This window comes from Sander vitreus, chromosome 19 (genome assembly GCF_031162955.1).
Source record: "Sander vitreus isolate 19-12246 chromosome 19, sanVit1, whole genome shotgun sequence".
Taxonomy (NCBI): Eukaryota; Metazoa; Chordata; class Actinopteri; order Perciformes; family Percidae; genus Sander; species Sander vitreus.
In genome coordinates this window covers 9608626-9628851 of record NC_135873.1, presented here as the reverse complement: position 1 = coordinate 9628851, position 20226 = coordinate 9608626, and the positions used below count along the sequence as shown (strand labels likewise).

At 39.1% G+C, this 20226-nt stretch overlaps 1 protein-coding gene across 5 annotated transcripts in view; it reads left to right on the top strand.

The window, feature by feature from the left end:
• Nucleotides 1-20226, top strand: part of LOC144534126 (adhesion G protein-coupled receptor L3) — a 215150-nt gene that overhangs the window by 43389 nt on the left and 151535 nt on the right. For all 5 annotated transcript variants that reach the window (XM_078275865.1, XM_078275862.1, XM_078275863.1 and 2 more), the window contains exon 3: nucleotides 17022-17243. In XM_078275865.1, coding sequence (XP_078131991.1) covers nucleotides 17189-17243 — 55 coding nt within the window. In that variant the 5' untranslated portion in view covers nucleotides 17022-17188. The remainder of the gene's footprint in view (nucleotides 1-17021; nucleotides 17244-20226) is intronic.

Genomic DNA, 20226 nt, shown 5'->3' with positions numbered 1-20226 from the left:
GTCTGTGTTGTTTCTCCGACGGCAGCTGCAGATTGTTACATCCCGGTGTTGAATCCTCTACAGTAAAAGACAGTCAAACTTTACACCGTTTAGCGTTAGCTGTCAGCATTTTAACCGTGTTTAATCCAGCTACTAGCTTGCGGTAGGCTAACGTTAGCTGCTGTCGAGTATAGTGTTAACTAGCGTCATGTGCAGCGGTGTTTGTGTTTCAGAGCATCAGAGAGAAGTGCAGACATATCGGTGGCACCAGATTTCAGTAGCCAGGGTTGGCAGGAAGAAGATTTTTACAAGTAAATGTTCCAATTAATAATCCAGGCAGAACATTCTCGTCTCCCTCCTTCATTTTACAGTCCAATGGTGGCTAGAACGGCTCCGGGTCAAACGTCAATATGGAATGGATTAATCTGCGTTATTTTTTTTAACGCATTCTTTTTTCTCAGATTAATTAATCGAAATTATCGCGTTATTTTGACAGCCCTAACTTATATACACACACACACACACATACATACACCTGAATCAATGCACACAGTCAACATGCTGTAAGTCCTCCTTAACAACACATCTCATCCTAACCGCAATTGTCGTTTTAGCAACCGTGACCGACTTTTTTAGCTGTATATATAATATATACAGTGTATATCACTGACATAATAAGTACTATTTACATAATACTAAAAACAAGACACATCACGTACAGCATCTGTGTCAAAATACCTGCAGCAGCATAACATTTAAGCAAATTTTAATAACAACGGTTATAAAATTGTAATCACTTTAGTCCACTAAATCTGAATGGATGCTTACAGTGCACATTTCTGTGCATTAAGTCTTTAGCTCGCTGTATTCCCAAGCTCACACACACTGCTTCGTCTCCATCAAGTCATTTGAATTGTTTTTAGGGATCGTCAAAGAAACTGTCAGCATCAGCTTGTACGGAGGAAATCACTCAAATGTACTGAGTTATTGGGGCCATTTGCGGCGAGCGTTAGTGCATGGATACAGGCTTGGATCGCTGAGGTATGCTTCAATCTGAAAAATTATTTGCAGAGTCAGACTGAACAGAGGACATTTCTCCATGTCACTTCACTTAACATGTGGCCTTTCCATCGTGTTGACAGGTCCCTGCGTTTGACAGAATGTCTGCTGGGAAAGTTGTGGAAATATCTTGTTGTTGTCCTCACCAAAACTAAATTAAAGCTATGTGGTATTTAATGGCAGCGCTGAAAAATACTGTATCAAAGTAAGAAAAGAGATATCAGTGGGAAAGGCCAATGAATTGTTACTCTGGTCTGAATCTGGCTTTCACAGTCAACTGTACATAGTGCTTGACATTGTCCTTTGATATCACATCTGCTTTATTGTGCTGTTTTTAGTTAAAGTAAAGTCATAGAATTGCAATCCTTGTAATGTTCGCATTATGGCTAAAGCACAGTGCTTGTTTACTGTGGGAATAGACATATACAGGGAATGGTTTTTGGCTGATGTCCGATTTAGCTCTGGGCATTATGTGAGGTCAAAGCAGATGCCGCTTATATGCAGATAAGGCTGCAGCAACTGAAGCAGAAACGATTGGAATTCACGCCCGTGGGCTTTTTCTTTACACATTTTAGACAACAGAAAACGGGAGCACAGCAGTACATGTTGCCATCATCAATCACCTCAGAGACTCAGTCACTGTGATGTGTCAAAAAGGATGAAAGGCATGATTCTCAATGATAGGGCTGTTAAAAATGCAGGCTCCCGAGTAGATGGCATTAGTGTATGTTGTGGTTGGAGGTGCCAGAGCAGAACCAGCGGGGAAACTCATCTCACATGTTTACATACACATAGGAATTCAGGTTATTAAGGGAAACCAGGCATGGAGACAGGAAATCAGAGAACATTTTTACTTTAATGATTACATGCACATGGTCAGCAATTCGATTTCTCTCAGACCCAATACCATATATTTTCTATTTTCAGCTGCAGATTAATACACATCTGGTGCTGTAGTGAGAATTGACGGCAGCAGAATGGTGAATGTGGGTCAGACTCAAAAAAACTATGATGCCCATGTTCATCCATACCTGCAAACAAGTCGCTTTTCGGCGAAAATCGCCGTTTTGAATAGGAAAATGTCATCCATGTGAATCGTGTAAATCCGAAGAGTTTTTATTTTGGGGGGGGGGGGTCTGAGACTCGGTGCTAATACGGCACCGGGTCACCTTTTTCAGCCTTTCTGAGTTTGCAGGTATTTTCATCATAATGAAGGAACATTTCACCTAGTGCAATGTTAATAGTTTTTTGATCAACAATGGAGCTCTATGGCACAGATGAATAAGATATCAGGCTTTTGCTACATAGACAATACTTGTTAGTAGGATCACATTATTGTTGATTTTGGTCTTATGAGATCTTTTTTAACAATAAGACAGACATTCTTTTTATTATTTTACTGACTGTAACAAAGCACAGATGTATTTTTAAAATATGGGACTACATTTTTGCATTTAAAGTTTTTGCATGAATGACCCTTAATGGGAATCTTTGCGGTGAATTATAGATACCTGCACAGAATCTCTAACCTAAAATAGGCCCACTGATATATACAGTATATACCTAGACAAGGCTATACCATTTAAATTTTTAAACTGATGTGAGTCAGGTCTTTGATTCACACGAATTTAACTCTCCCCACTGGCTGCATCACATTACTCATTTTTCAATCTCAGTTTGGAAGTGTCCATCAAATTTGATGAAGCCTCTCAAACTCAAGATGGTAACAGATTTTTAGAGGGAAGGCAGCCCCTGTACTGGGAGTGCTAAGTCATCTGTTAATCAGAGACGACCATAATTATCCTAGTTGTGAGGCATTTTCCTCATTTCTCAATTTGTATGCCAAGAGTTACCTAACTATATCCATTCTGAAAGGCTGTTGCAATATTTCCACCCCTCCCAATGGACATATTGGGTAACAAATATGAGATCCACCAGTACTGTCTCGCACAGATGATGTTATTAGACTTGCCAGCCTGAGGCATCAGCTGTGTGTATTGGACGTCTGTCAAAGCACAAACCTCCCTTCCCCCCACTCCAGACTCCCCCCTGTGCTGAAACCAACTGGTCCAGGAATTGCATGCCAGACTCATGTAGAGTCCCAGAGACCCCGCTTTGCTCCGTGTCCAAGTCAAAAGAAAGAGTCTGGCATTGAAATAGACTCCCCTGCACTCATGATATAGAAGTAAAAAAATAAATAAATCCTTTGCCTTGGCCAGCTTCTTTGGGGAACCAGGGTGGGGTGGATTGCAAAGTGTTAGTGTGGGTAGGATAGTTTCAGAGTTTGCTTTAAAGGTGGTCCCCCACACACTCCTGGTGGCCTGTTGTGCAGGTTGAATAACATTCCAGCATTGGATTGATACAAAAATGAAATGAGGAGAATGAAAAGAGAAAGGATGGAGGGGTGGAAAGTCTCCTTCAGTGGAGCTTTGGGCACCCCACTGTAAGTATGGGATCAAGGTGGCTGACAGGACTCCCCAGAAATGGAGTCTGTAGTTCTGTCTGAGAGGGTGTAAGGTTTTGGATCAAAGAGTATCATCAGCGCTGTAAAAAGAGCCACTGTGAGATTGACATCAGTGTCAAAATGATTTGACACGCCACGACTCAGTACTTAACCCTAAGATTTTCTAAATTTACAAGAAATGGGAAAGCATTATGGCATCACATTTTTTGTCCCAGAGTATTTTTTTAAATGCACGGTAGGTTAAACAAGACTAAAAGTCTACATCCATAGTAGCAGCTGTGAGTCATAACGGTGCTTGAAGCTTAATGCTAACATAAACGTGCTAACATGCACATATCATAATAGGGATGCTAGCATGCTGATGTTTAGTGAGTGTTATATTAACCACGTTCACCATCTCACTTTAGTTCAATTTGCTAGCATGTTAATGTTTGCTAGTTAGCACCAAACACAAAGTACAGCTGAGGCTGATAGGAATGCCATTAATTTTGCAGGTATTTGGTCACAAACCAAAGTGTTGTCAAGCTTAAGATTTTGACCTGATGAGATTCACCCTAAGTGAATTGTCTGTGGCAAATGTCATTGTAACCCATCATACTATTGTTGAGATATTTCAGTCTGGACCAAACACCCATGTCATCCCCACAGCCAAACCACTAGATCACAATAGAGAAGTGTATCCATTAATCTAATCTGTCTGCATAGACACTATAAAGATTGTTAATTAAACTTAGCATAAAGAAACTAGCTGGATGACTTCTCTTTAACACCATATGGGTCTTCTTTTGGCCATATTAAATAAAGGTTGTTCCCAGAGACCTCCCAGCATTGATACACTCAATATTGATTGGGCCAATACCATCAACTGAGCATCTTTAGTTATCCCGTCGGCATAAACAGGAGGCAATTTCATTAAAAAGACTGTGGTCCAAGTGGGTCTGCAAAATTTCCACATATTTGGGGTGCTGTACTCTGAAGAGTCAAAAGCATTTACTGACTTCCTTGCTTTTATCCGCTCTGTGGAGAGGGCAGAATGGTGTGTGTGGCCGTAGCATAAGTGGACAAATAACATTTCACCAGAGTGCATTTAGGACTTGAACCTGGGTCACAAGTTGTGATGATTCTACGCTTTGTCAATTAAAGTGTGTTTTAGAGCAATGGAGAAAGAAGAAGAAAGGGTAGGAGGTTGGGGATGTAAGATATTTTGATAGAGCAACTGTGTATTTGTCATAGAGTTAGTGTATGCACTTGCTCTGTCTTCCACAGTGTATCCCAGCTGCCAACAAACACAATATTACATTCTCTCCAGAGGATCTGGGTGCAAACCCTATTATTATGCTTTCCAGTCCAATCAATTGTTGGGCCGTTTTTGCAATAAAGAAGATTTATGGGTCCAAATATCCAAACCTTTTATTTGAATTCGTATTGTCCATTTTTAATTATTGGATTAAAGGCTCTTTCTCTAACAGACTGCCCAATGCACCAGTCTGTAGCAGTCCAATGTATGTGTACATGTGTGTAAGCCCCAATCGCAGCACTGTAAAATCCATGGTTTACAGTCTGTTCTTGTACTTTGACATTCGCTAACTATCCCCGACCATTATGTGGCTGCATCACCCTGGAAGACCTCCGCTTTCAGATTTAGAAAGGTTGCCTGCTGAGTCCAACCGAGACACATTCAACTGCTCAGCCAAGAGACACAGGGCAATGTCAGTGGATTGGGTGTGTGTTTTCACACCACTACCCAAAGTGTGTCTGCGTGCATCAAAACACAAAGGCACACACAGGTCAGGGAGTATCCTCTCCTCCCACAGTGTACTGCAGGTACTCTCCATACATGCTATGATTTGACACGTTACACATCTAACTAATTTGCCTCCCCCCTCACGCTCACACACAAAGCGGATAGAACAACCATCGATGGCATCAACATGGCGTCAATGTGATTCTCTCTTTGTGGTCCCCAATTCACTTCATTAAATCCCTTGTGTTTGCAGATTTGTACTTCAAAGTAAGTCGTTAACGATTTAATTAGAATTAGTCAGCATCTAGTGAAATTGAACCAGGACATCCTAAATGGCTTTTTTTTTGTAAATAGCTCAGCATGAGCGTCCATGCTGCTGAGTCTATTACACAAGGACAACATTAGTTGGAGTTTATGCAATGCTGCTGCAAATCTCATGTCTCACTTTTTCGTCTGTGTTCACTTACAGTGGATATACTGTAATGTACGTAGTGGGCTGTACGAAAAAAAGTATATCAAGAAGAAGAATAAAAAGCTTGCTTAAAATTCAGTAGACATTTAGATTAAAGTCAATATACTGTAACCCCGGGGGCCCCGGCTATCTCATCAAGTTTTAGAACTCGTGGTAAGACCAGGCACCTCAACACCAGCCGTGATTTGTCAGACCTAAGAGTATTTGCTTCCACAAGAGAGGAAAGAACTGCTCTCTTCGTCCGAAAACATGCCCCATGAGGATGTTTGCTCAGACCAATCAGACTTTCATCAAACTCCATTCTATACTAGTCTGAGTGAAGGCTGAGGGACTCCACAGGCCTTCTTCCATACGTTACTCGGCAGGCACTTCTTCCCTGTGGCTTGGAAAAACAAAATGCCCAATTTATAGATGATTAGCTTTGAGCATTCTGTGATAAGTTGGACTCAGAAGACAGGAGGAAGAAATGTTGGCAACTAGGGTGCCTTCTCAGGGTGACCTGAACCATAATGATTCCGAAATGGTTCATAGGATCTTGGCTGGGCTGGCAGCTGTTTCCAGTGTACTCTTAGGTTGTTTCTTTTCTCAGCGGTCTGCATGGGTTGACTGTGAGGTGTGTAAATATCAACAACAGTAGACCATTTTACTTATATTTCTCTGAATACCTTGTAGTAGTATCCATATTCTCCCTCTGCTTGTGAACTTTTGAACATTGTGTGTTTTTTAAAGTCAGCCCTTGAGCGAGCCAACAGGCATTCACAGGTTTATTCTTGCTCACTAATCGATCACTCCAAAGCTAGGTCACTGAGGTCTTAACAAGACAAGCTCTCTCACATTTCAGCAAGCATTTTCTAAAAATCTGCTAGACAACACAAAAGGAGCCTTCAAAGCAATTCACTGCGATGACCCTTGACCCTTGTGTCAACTATGTTCCTTACCTTTTAAACACCAGGTGAATAAGAATGTCTGTCTGTCTGTCTGTCTGTCTGTCTGTCTGTCTGAACAAGGAAATGGATGATATTTGACCATAAAGAACAAGTGGTTGGATTGTTTGCGCTGTTTTTCTCCTACATTTCCCATCCTTTTAATGTTATGTTTGAGTCTTTTACATTGATGTGCTACATTTAAAGGCTTTTGTAAGTCAGTCTAGTCGGGCTGATTTACTCTCATTCAGGTCAAAGCTGCATAGACGATAAGTTGGTGAATGTAGTAATGTATATTATTAACTTTAAAGGGTTAGGAGCAAAGGTTAACTCACAGAATAAGACTCATTCACTCATTATAAAGCATATTTGAAATAACGATGGAACAGCTAAAGGAACAACAATGTTTTGCAAGGCAATATATGCAAGAAAATAATTTCTAAAAAAGTCAGAATTATATATATATATATATATATATATATATATATATATATATATATATATATATATATATAATTCTGACTTATGCACCAGTATTATGTATTCACTTTATGTTGAAGTGCTTTCGGTGTAGGAAAAAAGCTGGACAAAGAAATCTTTAAAGAATGTATTTCAGTATTAGTGCCGGTGAATCAATAATGTCTTGCAACAAAACACCACAATATATTGCGTCATTGATAATTTTTCCCACTCTCGTATTGATATTTGCACATTCAGGAACATTGCCAAGACCAGAGCATTTCACACGATAAAAGGCAGAGCAGGTTCAAACAATAGATGTTTTGACTGAAATGTCAACAATAAAAGGGTCCTTTGAGTGTTCGCTGCATAGCAGTGAATCTTTTCCCCCACTGTGTTCACAAATTATACTGTCACCATCTTCCTTACAGGGAGTAACTCATTATATTAAGATTTTTGGAATCTATTTCATGACATGTTATGTCATGTAAGGGTAGAATTATCTCAATGAGACTAATCTAGAATGATACATCAATGAGGGAATTTAGGGAATGAGGGAATCAATTTGTTTCTGTAACTTAAAGCCAGATTATGTTACTTTGTAAAGAATAAATATTACATTGAATGTGTTACTTATAAAAGGTTGAACTCATAAGCAATGAAAACTCCCTTTTCTCAACATAATGAGGGGTCTTCCTGCTACAGCCTTACTGAGTCTGGTATGCTAGGTAATTTATAATGGCTCATGTTAGAAAGCTTTTGTTTGCACAACAATTTATCTGCAGTAAATGAGTAAACTCCCTGGTGAGCAAAGAATGATGCATGATCTAAATTACTAAAAATTAGTTTTCTGTGTTTCTGATTTCCCTCCCTGCTTTTTCTCATTACATTTCTTTGTTAATGTACACCACTTATTTCCAGTTTTTCATTTATATGTATGAATTGAACTTTTAGTGGACATTGATGGATATATATATATATATATATATATATATACACACACACACACACACACACACACACCTGTCTTCTGTTCAAACCAGTGTTTCCTTCAAGTTCTCCCCCCCTCCTCCTCCCCTGTTTGCCTCTAATTGAGCTGTAAGTCCAGTCCAGGTGGAACCTATTTGAATTCCCTCTGGTCTTGACCACTGTGGTTGCCTGTGACACAGTCGTTCCTCTCTTTCCAGGCCATTTACAACATATTCTTGCCATCGGTAACACTCATGCTGCAATCATTATGCCACCTAGACACACCATAGTGATTTGTGGTCAAAAACACTAACACAGACATGCAGGACCAGATGGAAGGGAGAATTAACATTGTAATCAAGTCTGTATTGACTGCATGCAGCATGATACATACTGTTGAAAATGTGCATCACATTTGCCTAGCCAGGGATGCTCTGCAATTCATGTTTTAAGATTTCATTATATTCTGTGCACTTGGCTCAGCATTAGATAATGATATTGAAATGCATGCGCCATTGGGATCAGTGTTATTGACATTGGAATTTGCTGGACCCCTGATTCAGAGGCTGTGCTGAAATTGCTGTTGCTGTTTGTTTGCGTGTGTGTGTGAGTGATTTTTTTTCTCCCTTCTCAAATCTGGCAGGGAATGAAGTGTCTATTGGAAAATTATGCAAATGCAGTTAGAGGGAAAACAAAATGCAAGGAAATTGAGACCTAAAAAAGTAAAAAAAAAAGTACAAAAAGAGGCGTTTTCAGAGCAGATGCCCTTCAAACGTGGCTCAGCCGAGTTCAGGCTGTGCTGAAAAATGATAGCAGTAATTAGAAAAATGGCCTGGTTCGGCTTTGTTTCATGTGTAAAAGGGTGTGACCTCTATTGTGTTTCTTTGCATGTTTGGGAACTCATGGTTACACTGCTTCATGTGGTTTGCACCTGTCCTCTGACCATGCTGTGTGTTGTCCATTTTGAAAACAGTAAAGTGGTTTGTATCAGATTGACAGTCATACAATTTAGTTAATCATTGGGAATTAACCAATTATCAGCTCATTCAGATATATTCTCAGCTTCACAAACATGTATACACAGTCTAGAGCCTCTGTAGCAGCTCTGTATACTTAGATAAAGCAGTGTTTTGAGTTGAGTTTGTGTTAACATGCTAATAATGACAATACCCATGTTCACCATCTCAGTTTTGCATGTTACCAATGTGTATATCAAATGTCATTGCAATCGTCCAATAGCTGTTGAGACATTTTACTCAAAACCACGAATGTGAACCCTAAGTCGAACCCTAAGTCATTAGGATACGTTGTCTGTAAACCATAAAGATCTGCACACAATTGTGTGCCATCTACCCAGTAGATGTTGACATATTTCACTGGAACACTTTTCTGGTGGAGCTAGATAAAAAGTAATAAGATCACATTATCACAAGTTATTAGGAATCATCCTGTGAACGCCATGGATATCTGGACCAGGTTGTATGGCAAATCATCCAATAGTTAAAAAACTTCAGTCTGGACAAAAGTGGTGGATCGACAGACAAGCATAGACAGACAGACATTGCCATCCCTAGAGCTATGCTGCTAACATGGCTAAAAATGTTAAGACTGGCAGTGAGGTCATGTTTTTTTCACCACATATCTATCATACCCATGACCCTGCCGATACTATCAACTTGTATCATGGAAAATTGATCTTGTCAGCATAATACATTGCCAATATATTGATGCCGCTGTCTAAAAAGAAATCCATACTGGGCATGGGATTTATCTTTGAGGTCACTTTGTTTATCTATGTATATATCATATCTTTGTTGGTAATTTGGACATGGAAATATGGAGTGTTTTTGCCCTGAGCAATGATGCCGTTTAGGCCTCTGCAGTCATGTAATGTGCTGCCTTAGTGCTCACATCCAAAATCAAGCCTGGCCACAAAATGACTTGCTGTGTTTGTGGGCACAGCATGCCAATTGCTCCTGGTAGGTACTTAATGGCCAACAAGTAAGGTTGTCATGGTAAGCTGTCCACCTGAGCCACTATAGCAAGCATCACCAAATCGTGGACCGGACCTAGTGACAGTTCTTTCTGGACCCCTTACCAATTTCTGATAAATGAATGAGAATAAATAATATTCTTCACGGAACGTGCACGAGAATAATACTATCTCCATTCAGGCCAAAACTACTCACATGACATACATGTAGAAAGAATAAAAAAAAATAAAAGGGCTGTTCAAAGCTCTCTTTGTACTTTTTATTTATTTTATTCAGAAGATTCTGTCTTGTTTTCTTTTACTAGAAAGTCAGGCCTTAGCTCCATTGTGTTTGACTCATTTTATTTATAGTAAAGATAGCTAGTTGTTTTCCATACAAATGCCATGCAAATTCTGCAGCACTTTAATTTTGCAGCTGGTAAAGAAAGGTGGTAGGAGGTAGTTTGAATTACTTTATGTACTGCAGGGTGGCTTAATCCATAATAATACATATATTAGTTGATTTATATTTTCTATTAATAACCTGAATCTGCAAAGCAACTAATGTTGTCAACTAAATGTAGTGGAGTAAAAAGTACAATTTTGGCTTCCGTAATGTAGTGGAAGAAGAATATACTAGAAGAAAATGGAAATACTCAAGTAAAGTACAAGTACCACAAACATATACTTTAGTACAGTACTTGAGTAGATGTACATACTTACATTCTACCAGTGTTGAAATGATATAGAAATGTATATTGTTGATTTTATTTGAAAGACACAATTTAGCCATTATTGGAGTTGCTGGGAGGACATTTTAGTAACTGGACCTCTTTGAATCCCTGCACTATAGCAACAGCAGCTGAAGTGAACGTTGTACGTTGGTTTCGCTCACTGCAATTCATGACCTTCACATATCGGCTAATACATTTTCCTTTACATCTTTGTCTGTGTCTATTTTCTTTTTTTTTTAAATCATCTATGAATCCATCCATCCCATTTATCTCACTGATTTCCCTGTCTCTCTCTTTGTCTTCCAACCCTCCTATCCTCCATCCCTCAATCTTTTACATTCCTCCCTTTCCCAATTTGTGATAATCCATCCCTCTCTCTTTCCTGTCCTATTACCGCGCCTCTTCCTCTTTTTCTTCCTTCGTCTGGGATCCATTTGTGCTGCATTAGGCAAGATATGCTGAGAGAGAAAGACAGGGAGGATAGAAAGAAGGAGGACTTGGAAAATGGATAGTGTCTGAGCTTTGCATTATAATGGAGAACTGTCTAAAGGCAGATTTGCCCTGCCTTTAAGTGATGCATCCGTCTGCATTTATTCACCCAACTCTACATACGCTCAGGCCTATGTGCTTTTATTTCCCTCCCTTGTGGGAATGTAAACCATCCCTATTGTATGCTTGTGTTCTGTTAAATATTTGTAATGGTAATTTGTTTAATTTTTTTTTGCAGCTAGCTTTTGTTATTGTGTGTGCAAGTAATTTCCTCTAATGGGTTGTGTTTCTATTGTCTTGTAGTTGGGAAGTGTTTTGTGTGTCAGGATGGGTTGCAATGCCTTTGTGCGCAAGGGAGGAGGGAAGGTCCCATTATATAACCCAAGCCATCAGTCACACTCAACAAGCCTATCATATAGGACCATTCAGAGACTGTGCAGGCTAAAGTTAGCGCTATTATCTGCCTGTCACTGGCTAGCTGTGTTCGGGTCCCTTGTGGAAAACCAATTGTATGAGTGAATGCCTTGCTGCTCACGTTGTCAAGCTCCAGGGATGCGCACAGTGCCTTAAAAGAGCCCTCTCCATTTACCTTCAGTTTTTTTACACCTTTCAACTTGCATTAGAAAGCAGGATTTTGACATTTAGTATAATAACATTGACCGCTCAATTTTAAACCATCAGCAAGGTTTTGCAATCCCAACCAAGTAGAAAAAATAATCTTTAACTCTAAAAGGAAAGGATCATCTCGATTTTAATCATCTCAGTTCATCTCCTAAGATTTCCGAGTGAGTGCTCATCAATCAAACTGTATGCAGACAGTGTGCTTGATTAATATTCATTTTATATGAGACACTTCATTTGCATGAACACACTGTCTGTCTCATAAAAATCACCAAGCCCTCCCCACTGGTGTGATAAGCATCTGGACATGAAACAGTTGAAAATCGGAGACATGGTACTTAACCCGGCAACACGATCCCACTTCATTACATAGTGTTAGTGGGAGGGCTTCAAGCAGGCGGGACTAGTAACATCATACTTAGTATGTACCCATCAGATAACACTGAGGATCAAGTTTCACTTTGTTACAAAAGCATTGTATGGAATGCGTCTGGATTAATAAAAATCATGTTTGGTTTCCTTGGGTCAGGAAGTGACAGATGCCCTGAGGTGGTGAAGTGCATCAGTGTGATAGCTATCTCACCACTTATGTTAGGGTTACAGAGATGAGAGTGCTGCATGGGAAGAAATCCATATCTTTCATTTAAAAGGTTTAAAATGAACATGTATCGTCACAGCTGACCTGAGAGTAAAGTTAAGAATCATGTGAAGAGATTTTTTCCGACATTGAAATTGAAACCACCTGTATAACAATCATATCAATGAAGCTGGAACAATTAGTTGATTAATCAATTAGTCAGTTGACAGAAAAATAATCAAATTTGTATGCCGTTTTTTTGATAATCAATTGTTTTAAGTAAACTTTTACACAAAAGTTCCAAACCTTCACATGTTCCAGCTTCTCAGTTGTCAGTATTTGCTGCTGTTCTTTATCTTGTGTGATTGTACATTCAAGATGTGTGGGGTTTGGATTGTAAGTTAGAAAGAAATAAGCAATCTGATGACCACTTGGGCTTTAGGAAAGTGTAATGGAAATGTAGGCCAAATGATCTTGTTAAATAGCTACAAGTATGGCCAGTCAATATGATTATATACAATGTAAGGAGATAGCAACTATTTTTTCCCCTTTATCCACCTCTTTAATATCTGTGGTTGTATTGTTGGCAATGATACAAATCAATAAGCAGGACTGCTTAATGACAATATTGGATTCACAGGATTTTCTCATTAGTGTGTTGTAAGATCATAATATTACAGGTATTTTATTCCCTGGTGTAAGAGAAAACATACATTTACATTTAGTTATTATTGCATTATATTGTGATATATATTTATAGTCAATTTTACGATACATATAGCATGGCAAAATAGTTAACCCACTTTGCCCACCCCTAGCAACAAATAAACAGGATTCTTTTTTTTTTTTTTGGAAATTGCAATACATTGTCACATGATGTGTGCCAGTTCATTACATGAGGAAATGGAAAAAAGCATTTCAGTAAAAACAGTCAAAAAGTACAAAATATAGTACTCCCAATAATCACTGGATCTTTATGACCCCTCTTTCTTTTAAACGATATTACTGTCTTTTCAGAATGGATTGTACTTGTTCTTCTAGAGCCAGAGCAGTGCCTTCAGCAATCGCAGTAGAGACACTGACTCATATGTAAACTGGTAGTTGTGTATTTAAATATGAAAACTATATGTAAAAAGCATGAAAAACAAGTGGCATACTGTACTTTACTTCTGGTAAACTCTCTTTCACTCAGGAGTTAGAGAAAAAGAAAAGGCAACCAGAGACAATTTACAGCAAGAAGGCTTATATAAAATATATGAATTGGCCCTCAACAATTTCCCATGAGATAAATTACACTATAGTGGTGACGGGTAATGCACCAAATGCCAATGCATACAAATGATTTTCTTAATTTTTTATCTATATAGAATTTTATTTAGTTTTCCAGCTTTCCCTCCAGAGAAATGTTTATTTCAGGTGGTGTCATTGATTAAGCACAGTCACACATCATGCTTAATTTCAACATAACACATTTTAATCTCACCCAATTCGAGGAGCACAGGAGTGTTATCAATATCAAGATAGCGGGATGTTTTTAGTAGTAAACAAGCAGAGCCAAACATCTTCCCTTGTAGCTTTTAACGCTGAAATCATGAACAAACATCTTTACAAATAGGTGATTTCAATATCACCACACCGGAATAATGACTGCATATTTTGAATTTACATGTGAGATGTATTGTCTTTGTCATTTTTAGTCTCAGTTTCTCCCAAGCCCCTTAAATGCAGCCTTCATTTAGGATCCAACTTAAGTTAAACTAATTCCATTCCAGGTTACATTTCCCTCCATTTGTCTTTTTCTTCAAGTCACGTCATTGCTGCGAGACAACATACTGTATCACCCGCTCCGTTCTGCTTTAACTGCAGAGCAAAGTCAATTCATTAAATCTGTCAGGTTTCATCTGCGCCCCTTTGGCACACACATAATTACTAAAATAACAAAAACAACTACATCACTGATTAGAAAAAAGTTGTTCTGCAGGAAACCGCTAGTCATGAAGTCATGAAAAAGTCTCCTTGGTCGCTGCTCGTCCCACTAAATGTTGGCCAACTTATCTAAGGGAGTTATCCTAAATCCCCCTAAGAGTAAGTACCCTTGAAACGTCAGCACCAGAATGTATCATAAGGCTCCTTTTGGAATACAAGACGAGTTGGCAGTGCCGGAGTACTGCTGTCTTTCTTTCTTTTTTACTCTTCTTCTTCTTCTCCCTCTCTCTTTTTGCATTGAACTGGGTCCAAGCTCCTCTCATAAATATGTATTTTATAATGTGTTTTTTTGGCAATTGATAGCAGTTCCTGTACCTAAGCCTACACGTTTTTTTTTTTAGAGTAAATTAACGACTGTGATAGTGAAGTGTTTTTCATTTTATGTGATAATTTCTAAGTAACACCTTGTGCTGTTAGATATGGCGCATAGAGTCTCACTTACACACACACACACACACACACACACACACACACACACACACACACACACACACACACACACACACACACGGAGCTACAAATTCTCATTGTCTTCTGCTATAGAAACAGCCACTACACTATCCTGCTACTTGCTACATGCATTTATTTTGACACTTTGGGTGCAAACCTGCCAAAAAAAGCCATATGCCAACAATCATTTGGAAAACAGGGATATATTGTCTTGTTTTGAAATATATTTTCAACATGTTGTTATGTTTGATTTTGAGTCTGTATTTTACATAAACTGCATAAATGTCAGGTCCAATTTGCCACCTGGACAGTGTATTTGAATTTGTTTGTTCCTGCAATAATGTATTTTTTTTTTTTGTCAAGGGAGTCACAGCATCTAATTTGATGTCATATTTAATTTAGCTCTCCTGCAGCTGTCAGAGCATTTTCATAAAAGTGCTGTTTACTCACAAGGATATTACTTTGATCAAATACACTCTTACACATAGCTATTTAAATGTCTTAAATACCTGCCATCATATATATGTATATATATTTATACACACACACAAGGAATAAAGTCAACAATACAGTAGATGTGGTTTAGGTGAGTTATGTAAGCTCTAGTTTTATTCACTCATGGCCTTCTGCCAATACTTTACAACCTTACCAACCTTTAACCTCCTAAAATTGCCCAAATGGTCTGTTTATGCAGAGATCCATGATAGGCTTGCTGCCCTTCTCTTAAACCTATTAATATCTGCTCAAGGGAATCTGATTGCTCTAATCTAGGATTTTTTGAATGGGTATTAAGAGTTGGATTTTAAGATGGGGAAATGTCACTGTGACATAGGAAGCATAACTCCATGCAGGGATGGACGTGGACAATCTAATAATAAGGATAGAGGTGTATTTAAAATTCACTGTTGGTGTAATTTGAGATTCCCTGGTGCCTTGTCCTTTGATGCAGTGCTCACGTTTTGACCTTTTGTAACCAGATTTGATGCCGTCCCACAATGGAATTAACTCCCCGTAATATTAACATGCGGTATGGAATGCCTAATGTGCCAAGGATAATGCTTATGTAGAGGATGGTGGCATTGTGTGCACTCTTTGGCTTGCATCATTTTGCAGAGATATTTCTTCAGGAGATCATGGTTGATAGTGGATAATAGAGGGGTTTGGATTGCCTAATCATTAAAGCTGACTTAACCTTAATAGTTTGATAAGGATAATCCTGAGAATCTCATCAGAATATAGATGGAACATTTTTTATCCCGATCTAACAATGATTTCTATATTCATACTTCACTTATTCACTTATGGGATGTGGAGTTGCAAATTTTCACGCATCATTTTGTGAACATTGACACATCCTGTTAGTCTCACACCAGTCACAAGCCAACACTATATAAATCACATTTGATGTTCATTCAATTCATTTTTTTGTTAATAAGCAATCGCTCTGCGATGACTTCACTCAGTTTTAGCAGTTCGCCGGTGACGGCACTCCCAGTGAAGGGTAGATTTCAGTGGGTCTGGTAAGTTATTTTTGTTGACTAGAATTTTGGAGCGAAGCCTGCAAGCACAGTAGTTGTTTCTTAGGCCGTGCAAATACATTCACAGGTGCAACAACTCAAGCTGTGAAGTTATGGCACATGCCCACAGGAAAGAGAAAACACCGCCGCGTTTCTTATGTCAATTACCATCAGGCCTTGCAAGAATACACATAAGGTCTGGAGCACATATGCGTGTGCAAAGACGTATACTCCATACACACACAAAGCCTAAAGCAGCGTGTGCTTCATCTCTTACGTCTTGTTTCTCTGTGGGAGTGATTTACTGGTAAGGTGGGGGAGTTAACACATTGATGAGAAAACAAAAACAGAATATCCCAAAATACATTTTGTGGTTTGCAACGCCGAAGTGTTTAGTTGATCACACCAGATATGAGTTCAGCTGACTGGAGATTGAGCAACTTGCACCGTGTCACTTGATGACAACTTGAAACTGACGATGCCATAAGGACGGCGTGCAAGGAGGATAAAGCCATGGTGCATCCATCTGTTGTGTTTGTTACTCATTAATTTAAATTCTTCTTTTCAGCTAACATGTCTGTTTATTTTTTTTATTTTTTATAACAGATTTTGGACGGCATCTGGCACCAAAACAACACGACTTGTGGTGTTGTGGGATTTGTGGCGCAGTGGAGGGAGCTGTGCCATAAAGAAAGCACCCGATTCGGGCATTTGCCAGCAAAAGACTGAACTCAACTGGGACCTTCAGCAGCGGGCGGTAAGAGGAGGAGGCCATGTGGACCGCACGCCTGCTAGTCCTTGCCAGCCTCTTCGCACCAGCCGCTCTGGGTGAGTTTCTCATTCATTAGAGCTTGTGTGTGTGTATCTGTGGACATGTCTATGTGGACCAGATGTGGACACAAAACATACCTCTTGCATTTTGTGACTGGCATGATTTGAAGCCGTATCAGAATTTCATCCTTTTGCTATTTAAGCGCCACATTCTGTCAGCCAACTGCGATAAAAGCCTCTGACTTTGTCTGTCTCTTTTTCGCCGTCTATCGAGCGGCTCTGGCTAATTAGCAGATTTTTTACTCCTTAAACTCCCAGCAACGTTTTTTCTACACTGTTCTTATTTGCAGTCTCTTGTCTGTTCCTTTCACTGATTTTCTATCTATTTTTAGATCTGTCCCTCTTTCTCCCATCTCAGTCTACTGCTCTCCTGGCAATAGGAAATTAAGTGAAATTACTTTCAAAGAATCATTAACACTGCTTTAGCTTTGTGGCTCATGTTTAGTATAGCGAGAGCTGCAGGAGGAGAAACAAAAAAGTCTTATCATTTCACGCATTAAGATCTTAAGAAGAAGTTGCAAGGACCCTCTTTTCCCACCTCTCGGTAAAAGAAAACCGCCGTAGTTTCAGAGAGAGTTTCCTTTTGGCCTTCTGTGAATTGTTTCAGAGGCAAACTAAATGAAGTAATTTAAATTCAGATTAAAAGAAATAAGTGGTGGTGGTGGTGGGGCGCTTTGTGGGTGTGTGGAAGTGTGTGTGTGTGTGTGTGTGTGTGTGTGTGTGTGTGTGATGGGATGGTTGGTCACAATCAACTAGATGTAGGGAGTGTTGGGAGTGGGGCAATAGCCCATAACAATGTTAATTTGATATGGCTCAAACCATTAATGGGAGATTTGAAGCTAATTGAATTGTTTTTGTCCTGCGATATCTACGCAGGGCGGCGGCAACTGGGATCAACATCCAGTGCTAATGAAAGCACGCTTTCCAGCATCGTTAGTTTTGTCTTAATGCTCAAAAGAAAGAGTTCAGGGGACGGCAATATGTCATGCATTTCTCCTTAGAGAGCTTGATTGACCAGAGGTGGAAACATTATGAGGCAGCGAGTCAGCCAAAAACCCACTAAGAAAGACCATGAGGACTACACTGTAGGTTGCAGTTTTAAAGTTAAACTGAAATTCATTTTAATAATAATAATCAATAAGATGATTGATTTGATCACTTTTTAATTAACCAGAAAAAAATACTTACTTACTTTTGCAGTGATAGCACCCACAACATTAGTGTTATCAAGAGGTCTTCACTTTTGGTTCCAACTGATGATGTAGGTACACAGACAGTTAACAGTTTTATCTGTCGCTTAGTCCCATCTGTGATTTGAGCAATCCCAACATTACATCGTGCCTCTGTATGTTAACGTCATGCTGTGATTGAAATCCTGGAGTAACCTACAGATTGATGAGGTCACAAGGCTACCCGTTGTGAGTTTTAACAATCTGGTCAACACTAATCCCCCCCCCCCCCCTTCAATAATGTTGGATGGACACAGTGCTGTTTGTGTGTGAGAGCTGCCAATGACTCAGTAGCTATTGAAATGGCATGAATGAAATGTAATGTCTAGTGGGAATCATCTCTAGTTTCCACTCTCCTTGTGGAATTAGTTAGCCAAGCTCAGGTCCTCATAAATGTTTAGTGGTGGTAAAAACACCTGTTGGTGGGTACATTTCTACAATTTTAAGTCTTTTTATTCAAAATAATGTCATTTCCCCCCATTTTTTTTCTCCAGTTGTGCTTCTTCTTGTCAACATTGTGTTTTTGGCAGGTTTTTAATACTATTTTAACTATCACGTCTTAGTACAATTTATTCTGAGAAATTACAGATATATACTATCGTAACATACAACTGCATATAGTTTTTTCTGGAACCCTCAACATTAGCTTCAATGCACCAACTGTACAGTATACAGTACGCTGTTCGAAGTGACACAGGCAAGCATATTCATACACAAAGAACCATATATTAGAAGGCCTGTGTGCGTTCAGTGTTATTACTCCGTATTGTTTTTACCTTTTGACCTTGTATTTGATTAGCATTGACTCTTAAGGGCTCATCTACAACAGATGTGTCAATAACACAGTGTGTAAACATCTCTCGTCCTATCCATGTGAATCTTTTGTCTGTCTGCTGCATTTTAGCTGCACTTTCAGACATTTTTTAAGAAGTGTACACTGTCTTCTAACTAGAAATCTTGTGTCCACAACACCACTGGAACGAAAAGCATTTAAGCTTGTCTTGGGATTAAAGAGATTCATATCGATAGTCCATTGGCTGGATAAACACTAACTGTAGGACAGTCAGCCTCAGCCAATTAGAAAGTGTCATGGGGGATGGATGTGAGATGATATAAAAAAAGAAGGCCAAACAAACAATAAACAGACAAATGTGTCTGAAAAGTGTCCGCCGTAGACATTCTGTGACAGCCAGTTTATTTAAAGGAAGTATGTTGTGTTTTTGCATGTTTTAGCCCATTTATCACACATTTAATATAGTACACATTAGTGTATGTGGATTGGTCACAGTATTTTCCTACCTTCCAGGCTGCCATTGCTTTTAGTCTATGTCAGTATGGTGTGAAAGGGTATGAAAAAGCTGTCTAACCCATTTGGAAAAATGATCAGCAGCATTGCATGCATGATTGTCATAAATGGGCTGAAACGTTCAAAAACACCTGCACAGTTCTTCACATCAATCATTCTGCTTTGTTGACTGACACCATCTAGTAGCTATGCTTTTTGGTGCTGTAAGTAATGCCCTAAATGAACCACATTTGAGCATTTCAGGCTTGTTTGAACACCAGATTAAGTGGTTGACATCCCAAGTAAATAATTTGGCAGTTTTACTAAGAAAAAGTAATCATTTAACACCCAACCCTGATGCTATAAGCAGACACGGCCAGATGTTGCCAGTAAATTGTTCTGCAGCTGGGGAAGCGTTAGTGGGAATATTCACCACAATGTCATTGTGCATGTTGCTCCCTGAGAG